Source organism: Phragmites australis, chromosome 4, assembly GCF_958298935.1.
Source record: "Phragmites australis chromosome 4, lpPhrAust1.1, whole genome shotgun sequence".
In the NCBI taxonomy this organism is placed as follows: Eukaryota; Viridiplantae; Streptophyta; class Magnoliopsida; order Poales; family Poaceae; genus Phragmites; species Phragmites australis.
Window position 1 is genome coordinate 24,862,807 of NC_084924.1, and position 26,058 is coordinate 24,888,864.

A 26,058-nucleotide genomic window follows, 5' to 3' on the forward strand; every position below is an offset into this window, starting at 1 on the left:
CCACCTCTAATGCTTGGCTTACTGAAGTATATGGATTTAATATACGAAATGGAATTTACAAAATTAATAATGCCTTAGCACCTAGAAAGAGATGCTAAGGGATATAGTAGAAATTGCTAACAACCAGGCTAAGGAGAGAATGGTGAATAAGGGTAACTAGCTCCTTGCACCCGAGGTAGCAAGAAAGAGCGTAAAATATATAAATAAACAAAAGAAAATTGCTGCACTACATAAACAAAATTCAATAAATTACTCTTCGTTATTACGTGTTAAGTAAACTTTACCTTTCTGATAGTAAGTGGTGTTTGGTTTGGCATTTTGTAGCGTATTCCGATAACCCAATCTGTTTTGATGTTTGGTTCAGTTACTCTGTAATCAGAAATGTGGGTATCGGATAACAGTACAATAGAAAGCTGATTACGGCCGATTTTGGGTGGTGGGATTCGATATGGTTACTTCATCGAGCACCCGTTCTCTTAAACATGATCACACTGTCCCTCTCTTCCTCTCACCTCACGATGGAGCGACGGCGGCGTGTAATGGCGAGCACGCGGCGGCTGGCTTGGCTTGGGACGGCAAGCACAGCCAGGGAGGAGCAGGTGGATTTGGCCGGCAAGCTCGCGGCGTAAGCTGGCGAACGCGGCTGATGAGGATTGGGTGAATCTTGTCGGTCGGCAAGGAGGTGGTGGATCTGACCAGCAAGCGGCGCCAGCTGACAAGGTACTTCTGACTCACGTGCGCTCTCATCTTCCTCTAGATACCAGCGCACTCGTCCGTTAAAGTCATTTTCCCCACGGTCTTTGTCCAAACCGGCGGCCAGGGGCGGCTTAGGCCTTCCAATGCCTTAGTGGAATCTAGACAAGCGTTGTCAAGTCGTGGCCATCAATATCGTGCCCGTTTCCTGAACCTCCCTGAGCGGAATCTGAACCAAACATATATTCCAACTTTGCTCCCGTTTGGAGTTTGTCACGGAATATCATCCAAAAGAAAATTAGTCTGATTGGCACGTCTACACCGCACTTGTTTTTATTTTGCTGTGTAAAATACGATAAAAGAAGACTAAAAAATTAGGTTCACAAATTTTGTACATTTTAATATTTATTTATAAATTTTTTAATATTAAACACATTTTCAATATTTATTTATAAAATTTTTAATATTAAACATATTTAATTAATTATAAAAAAACAATAGTACTTTTATGCAAGCATATAGTTTTAACATATAGGTGGAAGTAATACTAACCTAAAAAAATTTGTTTCATATTTTTTGAGTTTTAGATATTTTTCTTTGCATTTTAAATTTTTTTTCAGCCGATTTATTAATGTAACTAGTATTCATTTCAACATTTTTCTAGAATTTTATATATATATATATACATATACATATATATATATATGTATATACATGCACATATATACATATACATATATACGTATATATATACAGGAGCCTACTGCTACAGTAGCTACAGTAGCAGGGGCTTGAGAATTCACGGACCTAGACACTTTAGTATATATATAGTACTTGATTTGTATCTTCAGCGGCAGCTTGGTTTTTCATGTCTCATTCCGAGATCGACAACTCCACTAGAAGTCATAAATCTATTTTACCAGTTTCTCTAATTCCAAATTACCTGTCATCAGTTCACTGCCGAGATCACGAAAGAATTTGAAGTCGCCTAATTCCGGACGCCAAACTGTTGTTCAGGGATACATGACAGGTTATGATCGGAGAAGATGTTATTTGCTCATTGGCAACTTATTCTGGAACAGCAGGGTATGAAAGCAACATGAACATCTTAGAACATCTACAAGAGTCTCCCAATCTCATTCTCTATAGTCAAATTTAAAGAATTTCACCATAAAATCCAGCTCTAACAGCTCCTCAGTACCACTTCCAATATTTATTAACCCCAAAATTACCCCTCTCGCTATCTATTTGTAGGGAGCGAGCTCGGACTCCCAAAACGTCCGACCATCCCGGGCTCACCCCTCGTCTGCTGCTCGCCACTGCTCTACTACCTTGGCGAGCTCGTCACTGCTCTGCCAAAGCCCGCATGCGATTACGCCTGACTGAACTATGCCGCAGCGAGCCTAGCGCCAACGCCCTCGGCCCCTTCCACCTCACCTCCGCTGTGACGACCCTCAACGGCTTGCAGACCACTGCCTCCTGGTCCGGCGAGGACGGCTCCACTATGTGCAGTGGTAGCTCCTCCAAACTGTGACGGTGCCCCATATGACAGCGCGCTAGCATCTAACAGTGGCAGTGCGATGTCGATGGACATGGATCCCGACACCTCGGTGATGAGGTCCAACGTGATGTGTAAAAGCATCTCGAACTCGAGGCTCCTGGTGACTACGTCATCCTTGTCGGTGCTCTTTGGGCGTATCCTTGCAGGCGTCCTCGCAGGTGGACAATCCACCAAGCGTGGACGACAGCCACTTGCCTTCGAGGAACTCAGGCGTTGATGGGCTCTTGGATGAGGCCATTCAGGTGCGACACTGCCTCCTCAACGGTTCGCACGTCGGACGCAGTGGAGACAAGGAGGAAGGAGAGGAAGAGAGGGGTGAGAGAGCAGGCCTAGGCCATGGCGATCGATGCTGTCGAAGAAAAATGAATGTGTTAGAATATAGGGATTAGCGGTACACGTGTGTATGATGGGTGAAATCTATTCTTCGGTGACACATAAGAGGAATATAGAGAATAGAATATCCAAAGTCTGTTAGAGAGAAATAAATTTTTTAAAAAAAATATTATTAAGAAGACTCCCTATATTCTCATAAAAGAGATGAGTTTTAGAGTCTCCCTTAAGAGATACTCTTATATCGTTAGTTTTGTTGCACCAGTAAGCGTAGATTTGGAAAGGTAAGAATCGCATGCTATGCGGCACTACAATAAACGTGAATACGCTTCACAAAATTGTGAATATACTTACTGAAAAATGGCAGAAATGAAACCAAAATTGTAATAATACCCAGAATAAACCTGCGCTTGTTGCAGTATTGAATTAAAAAAAGGAATTATGAGTGTATTACTATGCTATGCCCAAAGGGATATTCTACCAGTTTCCCACCTTAGATGTACATCTTATTCCTCACGATCTGCAGTAGTGGGCCATCAGACAGTTGGCAAGAACTTCTCGTCTTCAGCAGCTGGTTTTGATTCCTCACCTTTCTGGAAAACTAATTTTTGCTGCGGAAGCTGGCCATTGGACGGCACCATGACCTGCGTGTCTACAAAGATGCTGTCCTCGTCCTTGAACTCACCTCTAAGGATGCCCTTCGCAAGTTCATTCTCCACGTACTGTTGAATCACTCGCTTCACTGGCCTGGCACCATAGTTCGGGTCGTACCCAAGGCTTCCCAGAAATTCGATTGCTCCAGGCGAGACTTCGAGTTTGATTTTGCGGTCAGCAATCCTCTTCTGTACTCTTGCCAGCTGTATCCCAAGAAGAACCAAAGAAAATATGTCAATATATGGTCGGTAGCATGTCGAGTATAGATTGTCACTGATATATCATATGGTATAGTCAATCTTGGAACCAAGTCAGTTTACTATCCCATTTATTCTGTCACTGATATTTGTAAATGTAAAATGTTTCGGACAGTTGTAAAACTGGACCGTGCAATGTACAAAGTGTTACCTGTAATTTGACAATGCTGTTGATCTGTTCTCTCTCGAGAGGCTTGAAAACAATGTACTCATCTATGCGATTCATGAACTCTGGGCGGAATACAGATCTTGCAGCATCCATCACCCTCTTCTTTATGTTTTCATAGGTTGAGTCAGATGTTCCACCTTCATCCATGTTTAGTATGTACTGTGACCCAACGTTGGACGTCATGATAATGATAGTATTGGTGAAGCTCACTTTCCGTCCCTGTGAATCAGTAACCCTACCATCATCCAATATTTGAAGGAAAACATTGAAGACATCGGAATGAGCTTTCTCAATCTCATCAAACAAGACAACAGAATATGGTCTTCGACGAACAGCCTCTGTTAGCTGACCACCCTCTTCGTACCCAACATAACCTGGCGGAGCACCAATCAATCTTGAGACTGAATGCTTCTCCATGTACTCGCTCATGTCAATCCTAACAACAGCTTCCTCAGTGTTGAACATAAAAGCAGCAAGGGCTTTCGCTAACTCTGTTTTGCCAACTCCTGTAGGCCCCATGAACATGAAACTGGCAATGGGGCGATTCGGGTCGGACAGACCGGCTCTGGATCTCTGAATGGCCTCAGCAACTGCTTTTACTGCAGGATCCTGCCCAACAACACGCTTGTGCAGCTCTTCCTCCAGATAGAGCAACTTCTCTCTGTCTGATTGCTTTAGTTTAGAAACTGGAATACCCGTCCACCTGCTCACTATTTCTGCAATATCATCTTGGGTCACCTCTTCTCTTAGCATGGATTTCCCAGAACTCTGATATTCATCCAGCTCCTTCTCTGTTGTTTGAAGCTGGCGCTGCAAGGCATTCAGACTGCCATACTTCAGTTCAGCAGCACGATTGAGATCATACTCACGTTCTGCCTGCTGAATCTCCACATTTACCCTGTCAATCTGTTGCAACAGGTATCTGTAAGTCAGTTGTCTGACAAAACCTACTCTGTTGGTATATAATATAGCATGTCATTGTAGAAAAATCAACTTTACCTCTTCTTTGATGGATTGAATTTTTGTCATCACTGATTTCTCATGCTCCCACTGCTCAGTCAGTTCACGTTGTTTATCTTTCAAGAGCGATAGTTCTGCTTCAATACGGGATAGTCTGTCTTTTGATGCTTTGTCTGTATCATTTGTTAGTGAAAGACGCTCCATTTCAAGCTTCAGGACAGCACGATCAATCTCATCTAGAGCAGTCGGCTTTGATGTTATCTCCATTTTCAACTTGGCAGCTGATTCATCGACCAAATCAATTGCTGCAACAATCATAATCTCTTATTAGAACGATCACAAAAGATCTTGAAGTAGAGGTAGTAATAGTTCCTCAGCGCTGAGCAGATTAGTAGCTTGAAGTAACAATGATTGGGAGTCAAATAAATCACCTTTGTCAGGCAAGAATCGTCCACTGATATAACGGTCTGAAAGAACAGCTGCAGCCACAAGGGCACTGTCAGATATGCGTACCCCGTGGTGCAGTTCATATCTCTCTCGTAGTCCTCGGAGTATTGAGATTGTATCTTCAACTGAAGGCTGATCAACATAAACTTGTTGGAAGCGACGCTCCAACGCTGGATCTTTCTCAATATATTTCCGGTACTCATCAAGGGTTGTTGCACCAATACAGCGTAGCTCTCCTCTCCCAAGCATTGGTTTTAGAAGATTACCAGCATCCATTGCACCATTTGTGGCACCTTGAATAAGATGAACATTCATAAATTTCCTAACACTTGAGAAGGGAAATTTACTTCTGTTCATCATGTTGATAGTAGTAAAATCATGCAAGCTTTGACATGCAGTTTCATATTAACATCTAACACAAATCATCGGATCAGGATAATTTGTTGCATCATACCCTTCAATGATCTCTTACTCAAAATTCAATGATGCATCTCATGGTTTGTCTAGAGCATCATCTAATTTTCCTTGCATCATAAAATAGAAAAGACAAAATGGTAAAAAAAAAACATATAGGAGTGACTCCACACGACTTTGCATTACATATGCTTTTCCCCCCAACGCCCATCGAGCACAACCTACAAGTGGGAATGTCCGTACACATCCCTAAGACCTTTTAACAGGTACTATTTCATACAGAGAACCATGTATGAATCTAATCCTGAAAATACCCAAACAAACAAAATAGTTAAACTAACGCCCTGAAGTAAAGGTTAGCTGGGTGCAGCAAATGCCAGCCCAAGTGGCACTAGCACATGAGTTCAGTGGGCAGTGTGAGATACAAGTGAGCTTATGCAAACGAGATGGCAATAGTCCAAGCCCAGCTAAGCTACTGAGTATGGTGTCAACTACTGGGGCCCACACAAGGGATCATCCAGGGAATTTTGTTATGCATGTCATTTTTGAAGAAAAGATAAATAAACTGAATTAGTGGTACAGGTAGAAAAGATCTAGTAGTCAAGCAAACAACAAAGCATCCTGCATATAGTTACCTGCTCCAACAACAGTGTGAATCTCATCAATGAAAAGAACGGTCTGTCCATCAGAATCTGTGACTTCTTTGAGAACAGCCTTCAGCCTATCCTCAAATTCTCCACGATACTTCGCACCGGCAATCAAAGCACCCATATCAAGTGCAATTAGCTGTTCGAAAGGCAACAAGAAAAATAGAAAAAGAAGTTACAATGTCAAGTTAAATGTTAACAGACTAGCTACAGAAGGTACAACGGCTTATGGTTTAAATAATACTTCCAATATTGTTAGTTGGTACTCTCAAAAAAAAATCTCTAAACCAGCAACGAGCTGATAGTTCAATACTTTTGAAACTGATTAAAGCATTTAAAGATACATTGCCAAAAAAATCACAAAATAGCCAACTACTTCCAAGATAACATATGTATGTAAAAAAACTAAGTGCACTTGCAGACATCTACTACTACTTAAAAAGTAGCAAAAGAGTCTCGCGCGGTACTCATGAGTCCGGCGTCCACGTGATGAGTCCCGCCGCCCACCTGGTGAGTCCCACATTATTTTTGGGTTTTTTTGCGTTTTTTTAGATTTCCTCACTGAAGTTTTTATGGCTTCTGTTGCAACGCACGGACACGTAACTAGTCAAAACATAAATAAAATAATAAGCTAAAGGACATAAAAATTTGAACCGTTGGAAAATTAATATTTCAATCTCTATGTACAAAGGAACCATATGAAATTAATATCAGTTGCATCATACACCATTACTAAGGACATTGAAGATTAACTGATAATAGTTTAACTGAGTGCCAGATAAAGGACATCAGTGATGCCGCTGTGCAATGTACTCTACAATTATGTTGAAAAACATGAGATGTGGACCAAGATATTCAAGTATTAATGGACAAAATTTTATTTGTATGACCCTAAAGAAGATAACGTAAATACATGAATAACTTACTCGACGGTTTGTCAGAGCTTGCGGGACATCTCCTTGTACAATCCTCTGAGCAAGCCTAAAGAAGAAATGAAAATCAAGTTAGAAGAACTAATTTGATACTTTGTAAGGTGAAATGCTATGCAAAATTTATTGCTTTCATACCCTTCAGCTATAGCCGTTTTTCCTACACCAGGTTCGCCAATTAAAACCGGATTGTTTTTTGTTCTCCGAGATAAAATCTGTATACATCTACGAATTTCATCATCTCTTCCAATAACTGGATCAAGCTTCCCTTGGCGTGCCATGGCTGTCAGGTCCTTTCCATACTTCTCCAAAGCTTCATACTTGCCCTCAGGATCTATTGAAAATACATGATTTCAGTTTTTCTTGTGAAATATCTTATAGTAGTGAACCGGGTCAAAAAGGTTACAGGTAAAATAATATGCATGAATAGTCTATGTCTATTTCAGCACATCTTGCATTCCCTCCCCCCTCCCCACCCCTGAAGCAGGCATTTTAAAAAAAATTGTACATTAAAAAAAAGCTTAATTCCTAGGTAACCTATTACTGAGGCTGGAGAGCCAGAGAGCTTTAGGGTTTTACCCCTTAATTCTTGCTTGCCCTTTATTGATAGCCGGCCTCTCTTTATATAGAGAGGACAACCTGACCCTTAAGTAACCTATTACAATCTAGAATAATCTAGAAGCTCCTACTCTACTTAATAGGCAAGTAATCCTGTGGGCTCAGCCGGCACTATAGTGCGTGGTACTGTTCACATGGGCGAACAGCACCCTGGGCCGGCTGGTGCAGTTCGGCCATCTGCCAAGTTCTGGGCTATGACACATTTGTTGTTTTTCCTCTCTTATATTAGATTCATCGAATCAAACACCCTCATGGATATTTTTTGTGATAATCACCAGCATTGTCTTAGTTTCTTTTCAAAAGTCATGCTTTGTAATAAAAGTATTATGCATGTATTCTTATTCTACTGTACATGATAGTGTAAGTGCCCATATACAACGTGGGCATTATGGAGCCGCGGCAAGTAATTGTTTTCAGAAAGATTGTAGATATAGATGGCTAACTTGATCCGTTCATAAGTTTTGTCATCATTAAGGCATGTTGGTGTCTTTCCAACCAAATAAGAAATGTGATTAACTTACTGAGTTTTAAACATAGACAGTTTGCAGGTAAATATAGGTGGCATCATGCAATTTTATTGGGGCATAAACATGTGATAGGATATGAGCGCCAAGCATGTTAACGTTAGTGTTGCTATTATGAAAAGAATAAATCATGTTCTACCACTGTTCCAGTATTTTCAGGAGTTAAGGTAAAAAAGAAAGCTCATACCTTGATCGACTACATTTTGCTTCCCTCTTATAGATTCAATGGCTGATTTCAAAGTCTTTACAGTAATCTGAAAATCTTTGAACAGTTGTCTCCCAAAACGCTTGTCATTGGCAAAGCCGAGGACTAGATGTTCCACTGAGACAAAGGAATCACCATACTCTTTCTTAAAGTCTCTCGCCCTTTGTACCAGAGCTTCCAAGTCACGTCCCAACATGGATCCAGGATCTTCACCTAACACCTGAATCATTGAACTTTAGAAAGCTGTCTTACGGGAAATGTTTTTAATTTGAAAATAAAGCAACATATAGGAGAACGGTACTTTACTGAAGTAAAAAGAAATGAATTTTCAATTAATATATTCTAGTACTACTTCATAAAGAGTAGAACAGTACTTCTGCATAAGCTGGAAAAGTTTATAACCCCAATCATCTCCAAGAATTTTGGGAATGCTCAGTGCAAAATGATCATCAGACACGCAGGGACGACTGAAAAATAGAAGCTTATTTCTGCCGAAGGGCAGGGCATACGAGACCCTAAATAATGAAAAGAAAATTAGCGATGATGACATCTGTTTCCAATGATACAATCAGCGCCCAACATTGACAATTAAGTAAAGCTGAAAAGTCGTAAATTAATACAACTCATGCTCTATATCTGCTTTCCAATATTAGAGAATCGATCATGCAGTTGCTTATCTAGTGTACTTGTATTTTCATAGTTCCTAGAACTTGGCCTCAGTCCTACCACTTTGCACACAACAACATTAAGAAAATGGATTGAAAAATCGAGAGATTATGGTTAGAAGAAAATATGACAAAATAAGTGTATATGAAGTAGGGGTAATCAGCCTCTGAACTTCATTGGAAGATCATCAGTATAAACCACCTTCGGCTGCCTTTGGATGAAATTCTCAGTAGCTTCGAGAAGCCTTGTATTATCAACTCCCGCCTTAGAAAAGATCCGCCGGGCAAGCCCATTCCTTTGCTCCAGCAAAGATTTCATCAAATGTTCGGTCTCCACAATCTGGTGTTTACTCTCCTTTGCCACCTCGGGGGATGAGACAATTGCTTGCCACGCCATCTCAGTGAACTCTTGTTGTGTAATCTGTTAGAGAAATAAACAGTGATGAGCTGAACTATTGCAAACGAAGCATGTCGCATTGGAATTAAAATCAAGCTCATCGGCAGTATCTTGGATGAAAAATACTGTCCAAATTGAATCGAAATGAAAGCAAGCGATAGTGGAGGAAACGGGTCCGTACCCTCCCGTCCCGGGTGCTGGCGTCGCACCGCACGGAGAGCGGCGGACGGCGCCTCCTCCCCACCACCGGAGCCACCAGGCCGCCCCTTCCTCCTCTCGTCATCCTGAGCTGCGCCGCCTTGCACCTCAACGAACCCGCCCTCGCCGCGCCCCACGCCGCGGCGACGACCGGGGTCGGCGCGGCGGCGGCGGCGGATGGTAGGAGGTGAACATCAGCGACGAGAGACGGCGCGGCGGCCATGGAAACAGTGTACCTCACAGCAGCGACGATGGGGGTTGGTAGCAGCTTGTCCCCGAGCAATCCGATCTATCTACGCGGGGTTTAGCACTGAGAGGGGATCCTGGCGTTCGCGTGGAAGCAGCACGAGACGTCGCGGTGGGGTATAAATGGATTGCTGGGTGCCCGCGGAGAGGGGAGGAGGTTCTGGGAGGTTCAGGGGCGGACGAGGAGGCCGTGGAAGGAAGATGATGGTGATAGGGAAGGGAAGGGGTGGGGCGCGTGCTTCGCGGTCGTAATGCCGTCGGATCTCGCGCTGGGCGGCCGGGATCTGCGCCGATGGGCTCTGTTCTGTTGGTCCCGGCGTGCAGGTTCTCGTTCCCGGAGTAGTTCGTCCGTTTGCACGTAGCGTTAGTTTGTTTTCTGGCCGAAAAAAATTAAGAGGAAAAGGGAAAACTGCATTTTCCGGACACTATACCAGCTAGCAGCCTGGCATGATTTCAAAACGCACACAAAAAAGCTAGCAGCCTGGCACCGAGTTTTCGCATTGTTTTATTTTCTAATAGCGGTGCTATACATTTTCCATGAAAATAACTCATAGTAAAGCATGGGTAGTAAATAGGCAACTACTCCCTCTAATTGTAAATTCATGACCTTTTGAATAAGGTCTGATAAAAATTTAATAACTTTTGAAATATTTAGTTTTAAAATATAAAAATTATATACATTGATTTGTCTTACAAATACTTTTATAATCTCATGAACTTATTGAACTTTATAAATATATTCTAGTCTAAATTAGTGTTCAAAGATTGTACTATATCTAAAATGTCAAGTATTTTTAAATAGAAGGAGTAGTTTCTACTGAGTTTTACAACACAGAGTGACTACGCTAGATTAATGGAATGGCTAAACAAGATATTTATTGTTTAGATGACTTGTGACAGATGCCACAAAGAACCATGTCCTAGTCGAGAGTTGGGACGCCTAGTTGAAGGGAGGAAAAGTTGGTAGCATGCCAACAATTCAGTGAACCGTCCATCACCTATTCACGAGTATACCGCCAAAAGAACCATGTCACGTATCCAACCGTTAACAGAGCTGATCAGTCGTCGTGATACTCTTCTTGAACCCCGATGGAAGAAAATGATGGATGAGAAGTTCAGAACTCTTATAAAGAATCGGACTTGGCAATTGGTTCCTCCTCGGAATGGTGTGAACTCTTATAAAGATAAAAAGAAGAATGTACACGAGACAGTTGAAAAGATAAAGCTCGGTAGCTAAAGGCTTGAAACAAAAGTATGGATATGACTCTTGTTTTATCATTCTATCACATTTTGTTTTGCCTTTTCTTTTGTGTGGGATGGATTTAGAGCGGTGCGACTCTACTATTAGAGTTGTTAAAAAAAAACTTGAGGCTTGTAAACTATTTAAACTCGACTCGCTATATGTTCGATTTAAGCTTGACTCGAGACCCTAACAAGCTAAGCTCAAACCTAGTCACAAGCACGCAAGGCTATCGAGCTCGAGCTTGAATAGCTCCTCAAAAGTTCGGCCAACTTTGACTACTTTCCATCCAGGCAAAGTCAATATCTATTTACTTTAGCCAAATTTATTTTTTTAACCTCATCATCTAACTTACAGTCCAATCGTCTAATTTCGAAGCCACGCGATTATATACACATTTTGCTCGTAGATAGGATAATAAAAACCTCGAGGCTCACAAGCTATTCAAACTTAACTCACTTCAGACTCAATTTGAACTCGACTCAAGATCCTAACAAGTTAAGTTCAAACGTAATTGTAAGCTCGGCTCGAGTTTCTATAGAGCTCAAAATTTAAAACGACAGACTCGCTCTACCTTGACTCGTGGATAACCCTACCTGCTACCTCAGTACCTCACGGAGTTACAGAGAACGAACTGCAACGACGAGCGCACACTATTGTGAAGAAGGTTTGACTACATAACCAGGATGGGTAATATATATATATATATAACAACAGCGAAGAAGAAATGTGTGGAGATGGTAAAGAAGAAAAAGGTACGACTACAACTTCGAGTGGTATCAGTGAACCAGATTCTTTCCGTGGTAAATTCTTGAAATGGGATGTTTTCATGACATATATCCTATAATTTTTGTGGTTAATTCACATGAGCCATGTGGTGTAAGTTACAAAAGAGAATTACACGAAAACACAAGTGACTGGGATCCATGGTGAACATGTACATATCCTAGAGCTTGAGCTGAATCACAGACATTGTTAGTACCTATCATACAGCTGTATAGAGATGCTCGTAGCCCCATGGCGCTCGAGATCACCAGCCGCTGCGGCAGAAGCGCGGGATGAAGCAGCGAAGCCTGAACCTTCTTCGCTCGCGCAAGGAGTTGCTGTACCTCTTCACCTCTTCCACCAGCCACTCCCGGGCGCTGGCGTCGGCGTCCGCAGGGAAGATCTCGAGCGCGCGGGCGAGCACGGCGCGCGCGGCGCGTGGTCGGCCCGGCCGAGGCGCAGCTCCGCCTTGGTGTGCACCGCGGGGTCGCGCGGGCAGGCCGCCACGGCGAGCTCGGCGACGGTCCGCGCGCGGGCGGCGCCCCCGTGGTCGAGCTCGAACGCGACGTAGCGGCACCAGAAGCCGCCCTCGTCTTCCCGGTCTTCCGCAGCCGCGTACCGGGCGCGCCGTTCCTCGAAGAGCGCCCGGCCGGCGGCGGCGTCGCCCTCATGGTCCGCCTCGATGGCGGTCCACGCCCTGTAGACGGTCGGGTAGAGGACGCCGCAGGCGAGCGCGCCACGGAGCGGAGGAGGAGCCGCGCGTCCCTCATGTCCCCGTCGCTCCGGTACATGTTAAGCGCTGACTCGCACCACCGGTTGGCGGCGTAGAACAGCGCGTAGACGCGTAGAACAGCGAAAAAAAAGGTACATATATCAAGTCACATAGATAAATAGTACTCCATCAGTTCAGTAGACTTATTTCTTTTGAAAAAGTTAAAATTTGTGTATTTCGATTAATATTTTATTAAATTATAAGAAATTTTATTAAATTATAAGAACATTTAGTGTATAAAAATTATATAATTAGATTCGTAATTTAAAATATTTTTGCGCTTTATAGGTTTTGCAGCTATAAATGATATATTTTATGAGAAAATCTTAATTAAAATTGAACTTCGAAGATCAAGTCTAAAAATACAACTACTATTTTTGAACTGAGGGAGTACAGACTAAGAAATGTAAACTTTCTTCCTCCAAGTGCTAGACACATTCGGTATCCAGCTGGTTCACCTGAGTCCGAATTCGGTGGTGATTCTGGCGATCTTCGCGCATTTCTGCAAGATATTCGTGGGAGCGTCGCCGTCGGTCGCTCTGTTTCGGCACTTCTTCGTCCTCCGAGCAGCCGGGAAGAGGAAAGGATCTGACAAGGTGGAGGTGGTCGGCTGCTGCAACTTTCGCCTGTGGGAGGGGCTCGTTGAACTCTACATCCCGCAAATGCTGCGCAGCAAATGGAAGGACTAGCGCCGGGACTGGGTCTACGTCGATGTCAGCTCCCATGACCGCCTCACGCTGCCCCAAACGCCGACGGAACCCCACAGGCCGACCTGGGAGGCGGCCCCCGTGGAGGATGAGCGCTTGCACCCGGATGAGCTAACAAGCCACTAAGGCAAAGTCTCATCACTAGCCTCTCTTCCAGTTTCTTGCCGTCGTGATCACTTTAGAACTTGAGCCACCAAGACAAGGATTTTCGTGTCCCCGCACATTCGCCTTGTCGCTGCTCCACACCAAGTAAGAGGGTCAACAAGCTTACCAGCGAGTCACCAAGACTCTAAGGTGCCGACGTACCACTTAGTACAATGTTGGATCACTCCTTGAACCACTCTCTAGACAGCAATCACCTAGCAACACTCTCTCTAGGTCTATAAGCACTAAACACTCTCTAATCTTGTACTTAATCGCCTTGGATAATCACTTTAAGCACTTTTGTAGCTTGGATGCCTTCTCAAATGTATATGAACTTCTCTGAACTCCAGCAGCATGCCACAACTTTGACTGAGTGGAGGGGTATTTATAGCCTCAAACCCGTGCATTAGCAATAGTACTAACACCGAATCATTTGGTTAGTACACTCAGAAACTAGCCGTTGGAACCCCACTTAAGCCTCTGTGAACACCGGACACACCGGTGCATACTTCATCTTCATCGTCGGACTATCCGGTGAGTTATCCTGAGCCATCCAAGTCTTTCTTTCTTTTCTGTGTAAATTACTCCAGTGTATGCATCCGGTGCACATCACTTCATCACCGGACTATACGATAAGTTGACTTCAGCCAACCGAGCCAATCCAACCCTCTCTGAAAATAATGCTCCGGTGTTACACAACTTTCATCATTGGACCATCCGTTGCGTTGAACTTCGTTCTGTTTCTTTTCACTGTTCGTTATCCGATATATTGTTCGATGTTCATTCCATTCACACCGGACCATCCAATGGGTTGAACATTCGATCTTCAGCAACCGCATCCTTCTTTGGTAATAATACTCCGGTGCACTCATCCTTCTCAACACCGAACCATCCGGTAAATTGAGTCTTCTCTTCTTTTCTCTAGAAATGCTCCGGTGCAACTCACACTGATCATCGGACTATCCGGTGAGGTTTAACCTTCATTCTTCAACACAACACCTTCTAGAAGAATTGCTCTAGTGAGCACTGTGCTCAAACACCGGACCTTCCGGTGAAGTCTTCAGGCCTCTCTCCCATTTGATAAATATACTCTGATAAGTTCAAACACCCAAAGTACCAGACCATCCGGTGTAACACTTCTAACAATTTTGGCCATGTGTCACCTAAGAATTCATCCGGTGATTTCATCAACTTATACCATCAGAGCATCCGGTAAAGTTATACATCAAAGTTCGGATGAGTTCAACACTCTAGCACCGGATCATCCGGTGAGGCAAGTCTTCCTAGAACTTCTCTAATTCAATCCAACTTTGTCCCGGCTGTGGTGGCTTCTTCATGTATTGCGTCCATAAAACCTACTAAAATATATTCTTGACAAACATGTTAGTAGCATTGACTATATTGTCATTAATCACTAAAATTATAATCATAACCTAATGAGACCATTTTCGCTACAACATGGATCTGTATTTATAGTGTCGTTCAGGGTGTGATTGTGCAAGCATACCCTTACAGTGATAGCGATACAACTATCACTATACCACAGGAACCTAGGGCTAGTCGAATCGCATAGCATGGGCCTAGGTGGGATGCATGTACCCCTAATCAGAAGATATTATCTACTATGGCAATACAGTGGTGCAAGTGACCTTAAGGGCGTGGTACTCGACCAGCCGCTCATTGCGGCGTCGCACTGTCCAAGGTATCAGTCTGGCTCGTACCTTGCGCTGGGATGTCAGAACGGCCTCCACTTGCATCGATATTAAATGCTAGTCACTTCCCTGCAAGTGAATAACGGCTGGCGGCCCCCTCTGGCTGATCTTTCCCCCAGACTTGATGACTCGTCCCCCGTGCTTCAGGGAGCATGCCCAGGGTTTCGGAGCCCGGAGATCCGTAAGGCCTCTGGGAACTCATGGTCCACAAGCGTAGGTTGGCGGGGCCAGGGGCGTCGAGAGCCCTTAATGACGACCCCCAATAGGTGTGGTTCTGACAGTACCTGGTGGTGGCGAGCCTACTCTACTTCTCCATCAACCTCTTCGTTTTCCTCATCCCCAAGTTCATGCCCCACATCTTTGAGAAGTACTTCTGCATGCATGACGAGGTGTGCGCCAAGCCGGCCGAGGACAAGCCTGCGCACGACCACCTATCCTCGGCGGCGCCAGAGTAGCACGCTGGGGTCATTGAGGACGATGTCGTTGCCTTGGTTAAGTCGGTGGAGTCCAAGAAGGCAAACTAAGGGTTGTGACCGGCCGATTATGATTCCTGTGTGTGACAGGCAGTTGCCTAGCTTACTGGCTTGTTGTGATTTCCTTCTTTCTTCCCATGAATCTGTGTACGCTTGGCGATCTTGAATCGTAGATGACCGAGGATGTTACACAGCACACAAAGTTCTTCTATAATCACAAGTATATTTTTCTGATGTAGCTCAACCAGAAGCTAGAGTCCTGCAGCATATGGTCAACTATTGAGATTGCTCATACATTCAAGCACAGCATCAAGCACTTCCTCTGAACATTTTAGTGGAGTTAATATTCAGCAATGCAGAACATGCATTCGCAATTCTACAATCCACGATACTTAACCCATAATCCCAACTGACCACAAGCATACCAGGAGCAGGAAGTAAAGCGAGGGAAGAACAGAGTTATACTAACCTTGTGCAGATCAAAGGTTCATCCAGATTTTGCAATATTGCTTGGCAGATGGGATCATCTGGAATTCGAACACAAACCTGTCTCCTTTTTGCATACCTTGTGGACAACCCATGCTTTATGCATTGTTTTGGAAATTGCTTGGTTGCAGGTAAAATAAATGTGTACTGAACATGATTAAAATAATCAAGTTAATTGAGAAATACTCAAGTAGAAACTGCTGTACAAAGTGAAGAAACAGATATACTTACAGGCCCAGGTATTGCACGCTTGACAATGCGGAAAATGTTAGCTTCCCCTTGGTTGGTACCTCAAGGAAATCCTGTTGTGTAGGTATCGATATCATGTAACGAGCGGCATAGGGTGCTCAGAGGCTGCATTGTTCAGAATTAGTATAAGCACATAGCACATCTGCAAAATCAGCTTCATACGGCAATATTTTACAGTCCTGCTAATCTTGCCTTTGAATCGCCGATGCCTTTCAGTCTGCATCAAGAACAAACATATATTTGCCAATTAGAGCTGAAATGTCTTACTTCATGCGTAGGTGACATAGCAAGAATTGGATTTTCATCAACCATTGTACCAAAATGATCAAAGCACGAATTTACCTGCCAAGGCGCTCAATAGACTCATTGTTACTCAGATCACAGACAATGGAGTAGCTGTCAAAAGACTCCATATTATTTGTGTTCAACAGAGCATTCAAAATAGAAAAAAATAAAAATATTGCGACACAGTTCTATATTTCTATCTCCAGGAAGATGGCCAACCAAACCCAAACAATCAAATAGGTCAAATGCACATATGAACTTATAAAGCATCTAAGAGTTTTTTTAGCGCAATAGTCATGTAAGTTCAAATACCTTGGAAACCATGGCTGTCCAACACAAAAGACATGCAACAAACATTTGCATAGAAATTATCTGCAAATGCTCAAATGGCTGCTGTTGCCCAGAGTATTAGGCAGCAGACTTTCAATACGCTTCATGGACAAAATTTCATATGAAGGCAAGTGCACCAAGCCATCAACTGTAGTGCAAAATACGGCCGGCTTGCACGGTGCACCTTAATAGACGCTAGGCATTAGGCAATGGCATACTCCCAGCATATACACATTTAGGTAGTTCCACAGCAACGAGGACTGAAATAAAAGAGGCCAAGCGAAGCGACGAACGGCGTACACAGTGTCAGTAGGGATCACCCCGACGGCGCCGTGCTTGGTGAGGTCGATGACGGGGTCCAGGCGTCCAGCTTCCAAAAATCCTCGCCGGAGGGCTCCACGTTCACCCGCAGCATCCCTGTATCCCCTCTCTACGCGCGCGCTGGCAGCCCAATCACCAGAGAAATTGCTCTTAGCAACAGAAGCCCCGTGAGAAGCGAGCAAAATTGGAAAGATTGAAAGGGAAGGGAGAGGCAGACAGTACCGTGAACTGCCACTCGGACTCGGCGACGTACTTGAGGCGCTTGGGGTTGCACTTGTGGAGGGCGACGATGTTGGAGGAGACGCGGAGGGGGAGGCGGAGGCGCTGAGGGGGTGGTGACGAGGGGAGGTGGAGCGGGGACGGGGTACGGCGCGGCGGAGCGAGAACCGCGAGAAGGAGGCCGCGGTGGCGGCGAGGTGCCGAGATGGAGACGTACGGTATATAAGCTAAATAATAAGATATTGATAGTATATTTGGAAGAAAAATATAATTTAATTTTATACTTAACTATTTAATCAATATAGATGAATTAGTAGGGATGTTTAATGTACGTTTGTTTGGGTTTTGTTTTTGGTTTTTTTGAAAAGTTATATTTTTTATTTTTAAAAAACTGTTTTTATTTTAGCTGTTAAATTTTATAATAATTTTTTTTACAGCCTACTATTTCTCAGAAAAAAGTATTCTCAACTAAATTCTTGTTCCTAGTTAACTTTTTCAAAAACAGACTTCTGACTTCTAAAGATCATTTTTCAGCAAATCTATTTATTTAGCTTCTACCTTCTGAGTTTTTATAGAAGTAGGAGCCAAAACAGTAAAACAAACGTGACTAAATCTACTATAATTAATAATTATATATAAGTATCCGTATAATGCTTTTTTCTATTTAGTGGTCAACCACTAGTTGGTTCTTTCTTTTTTGGTTACTTCTCCACGTGCATTCTTTTTAGGCTTCATCTTTTGCACCACTCGCATTTTTTATTTGTTCTTTTCTCTCACGGCCCGTGGCACCGCAACCATCCCCGTCGCCCGTTACTCTCACAACGCTCCCGATCTTTAACATTTTTTTTTTCAGCAGCCCACTTGCGGCCTAGAAAATTCAAAAATGTTTTTTGTCAAACACAAGATCTCATGGTGAGCGCACAGTTTGGCACGCACCGAGCAATAACAATGCTTACATGTCAAGGCAAGGTATTATATGTATATCTCATATTTTTCTCTTTTTTTAGGTACTTATTCTCTTTTTGTATTCACTAGATTACTATTGAACAGCCAAAATCTCTATACTATCTTTCTTTTTTATTTTTGAAAATTCAACAATTCAAATCAAAGACTTTTAAATTGTTGACACGTATTGCTTTCTTAATCTTTTAGAGACTTCTTGATTCAATATTATTTTACGAGACATGAGGCTTCAATAATTTTTTGGGAATGGTTGAATCAATCCTTTAAAATTGTTTCAATATTCTTCTAAAGGCTTTTTGATTCGATATTTTCATGTGGGACCTGTTGATTCAACATTTTTTTATAACCGGTGCTCAAAAAAATTATTCAACTTTTTTAAAGGCATGTTGATTTCAAAATTTTCCACAAGACACGTTGATTCAACTTTTCTCACAAAAATGTTGCTGCAGTTTTTTTAATAAAAGTATCGACCCAATATTTTTTATAAATTTCTAAAATATTTGATTCAACATTCGAATTCTTTTAGAGACTTCTCAATTCAATATTTTATATGGGACTTGTTGATTCAACTTATTTTTGGGTAAGTGACTCTTCAACATTTTTTAAAGATTTGTTGATTTCAACAAAAAATGTTGAATTAATATTTTCTAAAAGTGTTGACTCAAAATGTTTCTATAAAGTTACTAAAACGGTTGATTCGACTATTTATTAAGGCTTGTTGATCTCAACATTTTTCACAAGACATGTTTATTAAATATTTTTATAAATACGTTGAATCAATATTTTTATAAAAGTGTTGACTCAACATTTTTATAATGTTTCTAATAATGTTAAATCAACTATTTCAAAAATGTTGAGTGCATACAAAATGTTTCAACAAAATAATATATAAAATGTTGAGCAGAGCTTTGCAAATTGTTGAATTAGGTCATTGCAAATTGGTGAAATAAAGTATTCTATTTTTAGCGTATATAAAATAACAAATCATAAATAAAATGTTGAACATGTTTCTCAAACTGTTAAATTAATTTTAAATTATTTAGTGAGTATAAAAGACACGAAAACGTTAGATAATGTTAGATTTTGTGTTGGCAAAAAAGAACCTGAGGTAAAGGAAACTACACACCTAAAAGAGCAAAGAAAAATGAACAAGAGATGGGGCCGTTGAATAGAAAGAACAATGAGATAGAGGGGAAAAAAGGAAAAGGGTACCAGCTACCTCATCGTGGCTTGTCCTGGTGGGGACTCGATTTATTGTGTACTTCACATGGGAGCGGCAGCTAGGAAGAAGGCCAACAGAGAATAACGAAACCTAGCCCAATAGAAATGCAAAGAAATGGGCCGCAGGAAGGAAGCGGGGAAGAAGCGGGCTGCGCTCAAGAAGAAATAGGCCGAAGCCTGATACGATTACTAGTGTGTTTATAGAAAAGGGTTACAAGGTATATTTGGTTGGTTGCACATCAACTTATATATAAAAAAACTTATATCTATTTATATATTTCTATATAGAAATCTGTTTAGTCGTCTATATTGTGGATACAACTTGTATAAGTCAAGCTTCACTCGCATCAAAGCTGGACGAATGCAGGCTGTAAGAACTACAGTGTCAGTAGGATCTACTCATCAGTATCATGTCACAGTATCATTGCATCCGCTCATACAGACAACCAAACCCCTTCAAAGTTTTACTGCATCCATCATTACATCTGCTCATACAGCCAACCAAACACTCTTCTCAAAAGTTGTTGACGCAAGAGATCGTCTTGAGCTAACAAGTACGACAAGAGTTTCTTCTAAGGAGGAGACTCAAGCTTGGAAACGAATTTTGAGAGAAAGGGACACCAAAAATATATTGATAGTCGAAAAGATTGGTCTAGAAGGAATATCACTATGTGTCTTTGTGTTTATGTATATTTGTCCTCTCCACAGATGACCATAACCCCACATTTATAGAGTTATAAGTAGCTTGGTGTACAAGTTATCACCATGTACAAATATCTAGGACCTGATCGAATTACACGGCCTTATCCTGTATAACTACTTTTAACCTTACGTAGAAGATAAATATCTACCATAGCAACTATTGCGGTATAAGCAACCCTGGGGGTGAGCTGGTTGCCAATTGCGGCCTAGCGCCGCACTACTAGGGGTGTCAGGATGACCTCCATTGCACTAGAGTGTCGGGATAAGCACCACTTGCACTGGTATTAATTGCTAGTCACTCCGTGTCAGGTCGGTTGCAGTGGGTGTCCTTTCTTTTGATATTATCTCCGGAGACCTACTGCATCTTCGAGCTTCGAGAAGGCCACATAGGCAATGGAAGGGTGGGCCGAAAGGGGTCCACAGCCTCCGGAGCCTAGGCCTCCTGTCGAGAGTCCGGAGACCAAATGCTCTGGAGGGACTTTTAATAGCAGTCCTTAACCATTTTCCGCAGTCTGGTCTATTTTTCCCAAAAGTACCCCCTCATCCACTGGCCCCGATGTTTGGAGTGGTGACAGGATGTAGAGAAAAGCCAACTCCAGCCTGGTATAGTAGCAAGGATGCCCGAACATGATCCCTTGCCTCTGAGGAGTTTCTCAGCCAGAGCTGTGAGCATTGATGGTGAAGCTTGAGGCTGATAGCATATTTCAAAGACATAGGCACATTTAGAGGAGATACTAAAGGAGGGAGTCTCTAACATCCTTAGTGGCTCGTCATGATGATATCGGAGGTACACTTGTTTGTTGAAGCCAAAGCCCGTCCGGGTGTCGTCGTCAGCACATGCTCTGGAGCTTATGCTGACGTAGGGGGTGTGGCCGTCATCGAGGCCAAAGACCGAAAGGCGTATTGGCCGCGGAGACACGATTCAGAGCCTACGCTTGAGGTTGGAGGTGCAACCGGCGTCGAAGTCGAAGACTGATGACGTATTGGCAGAAGAGACACGCTTCAGAGCCTAATGGACTTGGTACATACGGCATCAGGACCAGAGGCTAGAGGGGTGTCAGTGGAGATGACACACTCCGGAGTATGCCGAGACCGATTTAGATCCTTCGGACTTCTTGATGACGAGTCCTCTCACCACTTGAATTTGTCCGAGTGGAGACTACGTGTGGGAGCGGGAGGCTCCCCATGTTTTCATGTTTAGGAATGAAAGGACGGGATGTGTCACTAGCGTGTTTGACTGGATAATGCACGGGTTCATTTGGGGTCTCGTGCTCGCACCCCTACATGCACCGAAAGGAGTCCAAGCCATTAGTACGATGGGACATGCGTGCGAGACAAAGAGGCATCATTGTAGGATGTTGCCACATGTAGGAGGAACGACCAGGATATGGCCACGGGCTCCCCAGGGAGTAATGGGGAGTGCCATGAAATGACGCTGCGTCAGTTCCGCTTAATCTCCCGAGCGTATGTGGCTACTTGGCCTGGCTATAAAAGCTGGGGTCATCTGGTTGGATTCGTTACTGCCTCATGAGCGAGCACTTAACCTTGACCTGAATATGGCATCGTCTTCCTCCTCATCTTCTTCGGAGATGTCGATGATCTCGACTGGTTTGACTGGGGCGGGGCCATCTCGGTTGAAGGCAATGGCTCTGGTGGCTGTCCTACTTCCACCCCTGTGGGGAGGACAACCGCCTGCTGCTCCAGCTCAACCCCTAGTCCAAGGGATTACGCCTGTCGAGACCATCGATATTTTTGATGACAAAGAGGAGATCGACTGGGATCTCTTGGGGAGGGAGAGTGACGAGGAGGAGCAGGTGTCGATGGAGAAGTCGGTAGCCTTGACAGCAAAGGAGGAGGCTAGGAAGAAGGGAAAGGAGACCACAGTGGTGGTTTCTTCGACTTCTTCCTCGTCTTTCGACAACTCGGGAGTTGGCTATTGCATCAACTTTCACAGCGGTAGGCTGCAGATGAGACACATACGTCGCTTCATGCGTGGCCCCTGCTAGGACCCGTAGGAGGCGAAAGAGCCCTTCGGGGCATTCTTTGGTGAAGTCGTGGGACATTCCTGTCTCATGGTCGACTATGGCTTCGCTGCGGGCCATAATTATCTTTTTCCACCTTGTACTTTTTCTCTCCTTGTTTGCTCTTTCGTGGTCTGTCTCCTTGGTAGCAACCTTTGTACTGTTGCTTCTTTGTACGCACCCTTTGGATGTACAAGTCTCTAATAATATAACTTGAGCCTTTGGAGATGATTATATCCTTCTTGGGCCAAAGTGTAAAGGGATCCTCCGAACAGGTGACCGCATGTCTGTGTGCCTTCGTGCCTTCATACCATGCCTCTCTAGCCCTTTTGTAGGCGATGGTTGGTTTTGGCGACCGAAGTACCGAGACCTTGAATAGGTCTTAGCTTGAATTCGATTAAGGTAGGTGCCGGTGCGATACGGAGGGTCCGAACCTCGTCGTTGTGGCTGAGCATACTGACTTCCTTCTGTCCTGGGGAGAGGTGGCCTCGGGAATGTAGTAGCAGTGGACATACAGGGTAACCAAGGAGGCCCGGGTGAAGTAATGGTGACCTCATCTTTCCCGGCCATCGCTAAGTTTCAGCGCAACATACTCCTATCTGGCGTTGGTAGGGACTTTTTCCAAATTTGTTCTAGATTTCTGTGAGGAAACTTCCAAACAGTATTCTAGTTAATCACTAAGTCGATCACTGACACGATCATGACTTCAGCGATTAAACAGAATACCGCTTCGGTAATCCCAGCACGTGTTTTGTGCCCAAGAATCGGAACACATGCCTTCCAACATGTACATCACAACATAGCTTAATAAAGAGCGAGTAATAAACATTTATATTACAAGTATTAAGCATGCAACTGATTTCAATAATTTACTACAAAAGTGAACTAGGAGGAGACAAAACCCCTCAACTCCTAACCACAAAAGAACTACGCAGCGGAAAGTTAAACTTATAAACAACAAAAGAGAACGGCGCCACACGCCCCTAGGCACTGTCTCAATACGCTACCTTTAGAGTATGATGCACTACTCTTGCCCGCCACCCTGATCGGCAGGCACGAAGTAGCCGAAGACAACATCATCCTCGGCAGCAGCAGAACCTGCAACAACTTAAGGGCAGCACCCTGAGTACAAAGGTACTCGTAAGTCTTACACAATATGGATATATAATATTCTGACTCCAAGGATTATGCATTGAGCTGTTAGTAAGGACATGACATAAGGTTAACTAAAACATATGTGGTAAGCAACCTAGACATATATGTGTGAGCACCTATACCTAACCAAACATGCCATTCCACCCTGCAATAACTAACTGAACATAAATGAAATTGCAACAAAAATGTAACATATGTACTTGAACATATAAAGAAATTGAACCAACTCATCCACCACCACAATAACTAAACCATCAACCACATATCCGAACCATCAACCACATACGAGAACTCTACGACCGGGTGCAAATAAAACAATAGCATGCTCACTGAGAGCGCGGCAGTTCGAATTGTTTATACACCATGTAGGGGATACTCCTGGACCCACACGACACGAGGATCATACGTCTTGTGCAACCTACTAAAGTGCATACAAGGGGGTACTCATGACAACCTTTCCCAACCAGTCCCAACCGTGTGGATCATGCATCGCTCGGCGCGGCGGTACTAGAACTACTCCCGAAGCAAACTAGTACCACTTACAAGCCCGCCCGCTCACACCGTCGATGTTCAGACCCACAAAGCCACAACTACGAAGGTATTTGGCTCACCTTACCATTAGATCGATATGTGGTGTGTAAGGTAAGTGTTAAAGTCAACTACCCCGATGATCGGCCTTAAACGATGCAAGTGGTCTACGGTGCCCGGGTTCCTCTCCCGAACTGCCCCCAGGACTTTCCTTCGAGGTAGACGTCACCCCTAACACCACCCACATCTCGTCTCATACTCACCACTCATCCAACCAACATCCACATAACCATATACGTGAACAAGTAGTAAGCCCTAAGCTCACGAACAACGGTCGAACCATTGCTCATCTTCTATCGAGGACATATGCATTGCTAAGCATTTCGATCGACTCTTAGACATTTACCATGTTACCAAGGCTACAAGGATATAGATGAACAGTTCAAGGTAGGGATTATGCAATCAACATAGGTTCTACCCATAAAAACTCGACATCGACTCCCTATACATGCAAACCTATACATAAGCATAGTTTATCAATATTTAGATTTCATTCAATTCGACAAAAGTGCAATATGATAGATGCTTGCCTTACTGCTCAGGTAACTGCCTGTTACCCACACAACACTAGCCGAAATCTGGAAGATTGAAGTTGTCTTCAACCACGGTCACCTCCCGCTCCGGCTCCTTGTTAGCTAAACAAGAACGTGTGCAATGATAAGCATGAATGAATGCAACATGGCATGCCACAATGCTTAACAACATGCTAGAAGTATAAGATATGTGAATCAATGTAATACTAGACGTGCATATGACCTATCCAGAAGATTCTAAACCAAACTCGCACCCTAAACCCTAACTAATTTTGAACACAATTCAACGGACTATTTCTGGTGAACCCGAAGTCCCCGGGTGAGTCCGGAATATCCGGGCCAGCCCAGAAAAATTGTTCTTGAGTGGATTTTTGGTTGATTCGAGTTACAATCTTTTCCAAGCCTAAAGGGAATATGTTAGGGATAATCTAAGGGTCCTGGAACTTACTCATCAACTAGCAACATGACTCTAGAGCTCATTTTCGACCAAAACTCTATTTTTGCTCCAAAAAGCTCAAGAACGCAAAGAACTTCAAGAACTACTCGATTCTTCCGCAAAAACGAAAATGGATTTGATAGATGAGTAGCTCATGAGCTAGAGAATACAATGGTACCACATGCATACCTTGAATCCTCCACTTGAGTTCGGATTTTGGGAGAAAAGAGAGAGTGAGCTTAAGTGGGAGAGTGAGGGGGGGGGGAGCTGCTGCTGCACGGGTGGAGAGAGAGCACGCAAGGGAGAGTGAGGGAGGAGAGAGAGAGAGAGGGCAGGTGGGGTGCTGCCCACTTGATAGAGGGAGTGGGTGAGGGGTGGGGCCCACGTGTTAGAGAAAATGGGTAATTCGAAAGCAATTTCCATTCTTTTCTCCCCCAATTTTCTTTCTCTTATCCAAATGATTTTTAACGAAGTGCATTAGCACTCTGAATTACCATTACGCAAAATTAAGCATAATGCTTAAGAAGCATGATTTTGCTTAAATGCGTGATTAAGAATTTGGGATGTGACAATTTTCGATTCAATGCAATCCATCTAGAACTTTGGGGACAAGCTCCGGAGGTGGTCCTCGATCCTTCAAGTCCTTAGCCACTTCCCGGCTCTGGAGGTATCTCATCCGAAGCCTGGCGGTGGTGTGTTGAGGGCGAGGTGGATGCTAGGCCAGAAGGGAGGTCCGTGACCCCCTTGACCTTTAGCCACTGCCTGGCTCCGGAGGCACTCTGTCTGAGCTTGGCAACGGTTTTATTAGAGGCAAAGCCAAAG

At 43.5% G+C, this 26,058-nt stretch overlaps 1 protein-coding gene and 1 pseudogene across 1 annotated transcript; both read right to left on the minus strand.

The window, feature by feature from the left end:
• Window positions 1-2,908: 2,908 nt before the first annotated feature.
• LOC133915926 (chaperone protein ClpB2, chloroplastic) lies at window positions 2,909-10,135 on the minus strand. Its single transcript, XM_062359331.1, has 10 exons — window positions 9,652-10,135; window positions 9,276-9,494; window positions 8,391-8,628; window positions 7,200-7,395; window positions 7,059-7,113; window positions 6,121-6,271; window positions 5,056-5,364; window positions 4,664-4,929; window positions 3,647-4,570; window positions 2,909-3,441 (listed from the first exon to the last, which is right to left on the minus strand). The coding sequence occupies exons 1-10, from the start codon at window positions 9,889-9,891 to the stop codon at window positions 3,121-3,123; spliced, it is 2,919 nt and encodes a 972-aa protein (XP_062215315.1). The 5' UTR covers window positions 9,892-10,135; the 3' UTR covers window positions 2,909-3,120.
• Window positions 10,136-11,495: 1,360 nt separating this feature from the next.
• The window catches only part of LOC133914679 (uncharacterized), a 32,716-nt pseudogene continuing 18,153 nt past the window's right edge, over window positions 11,496-26,058 (minus strand).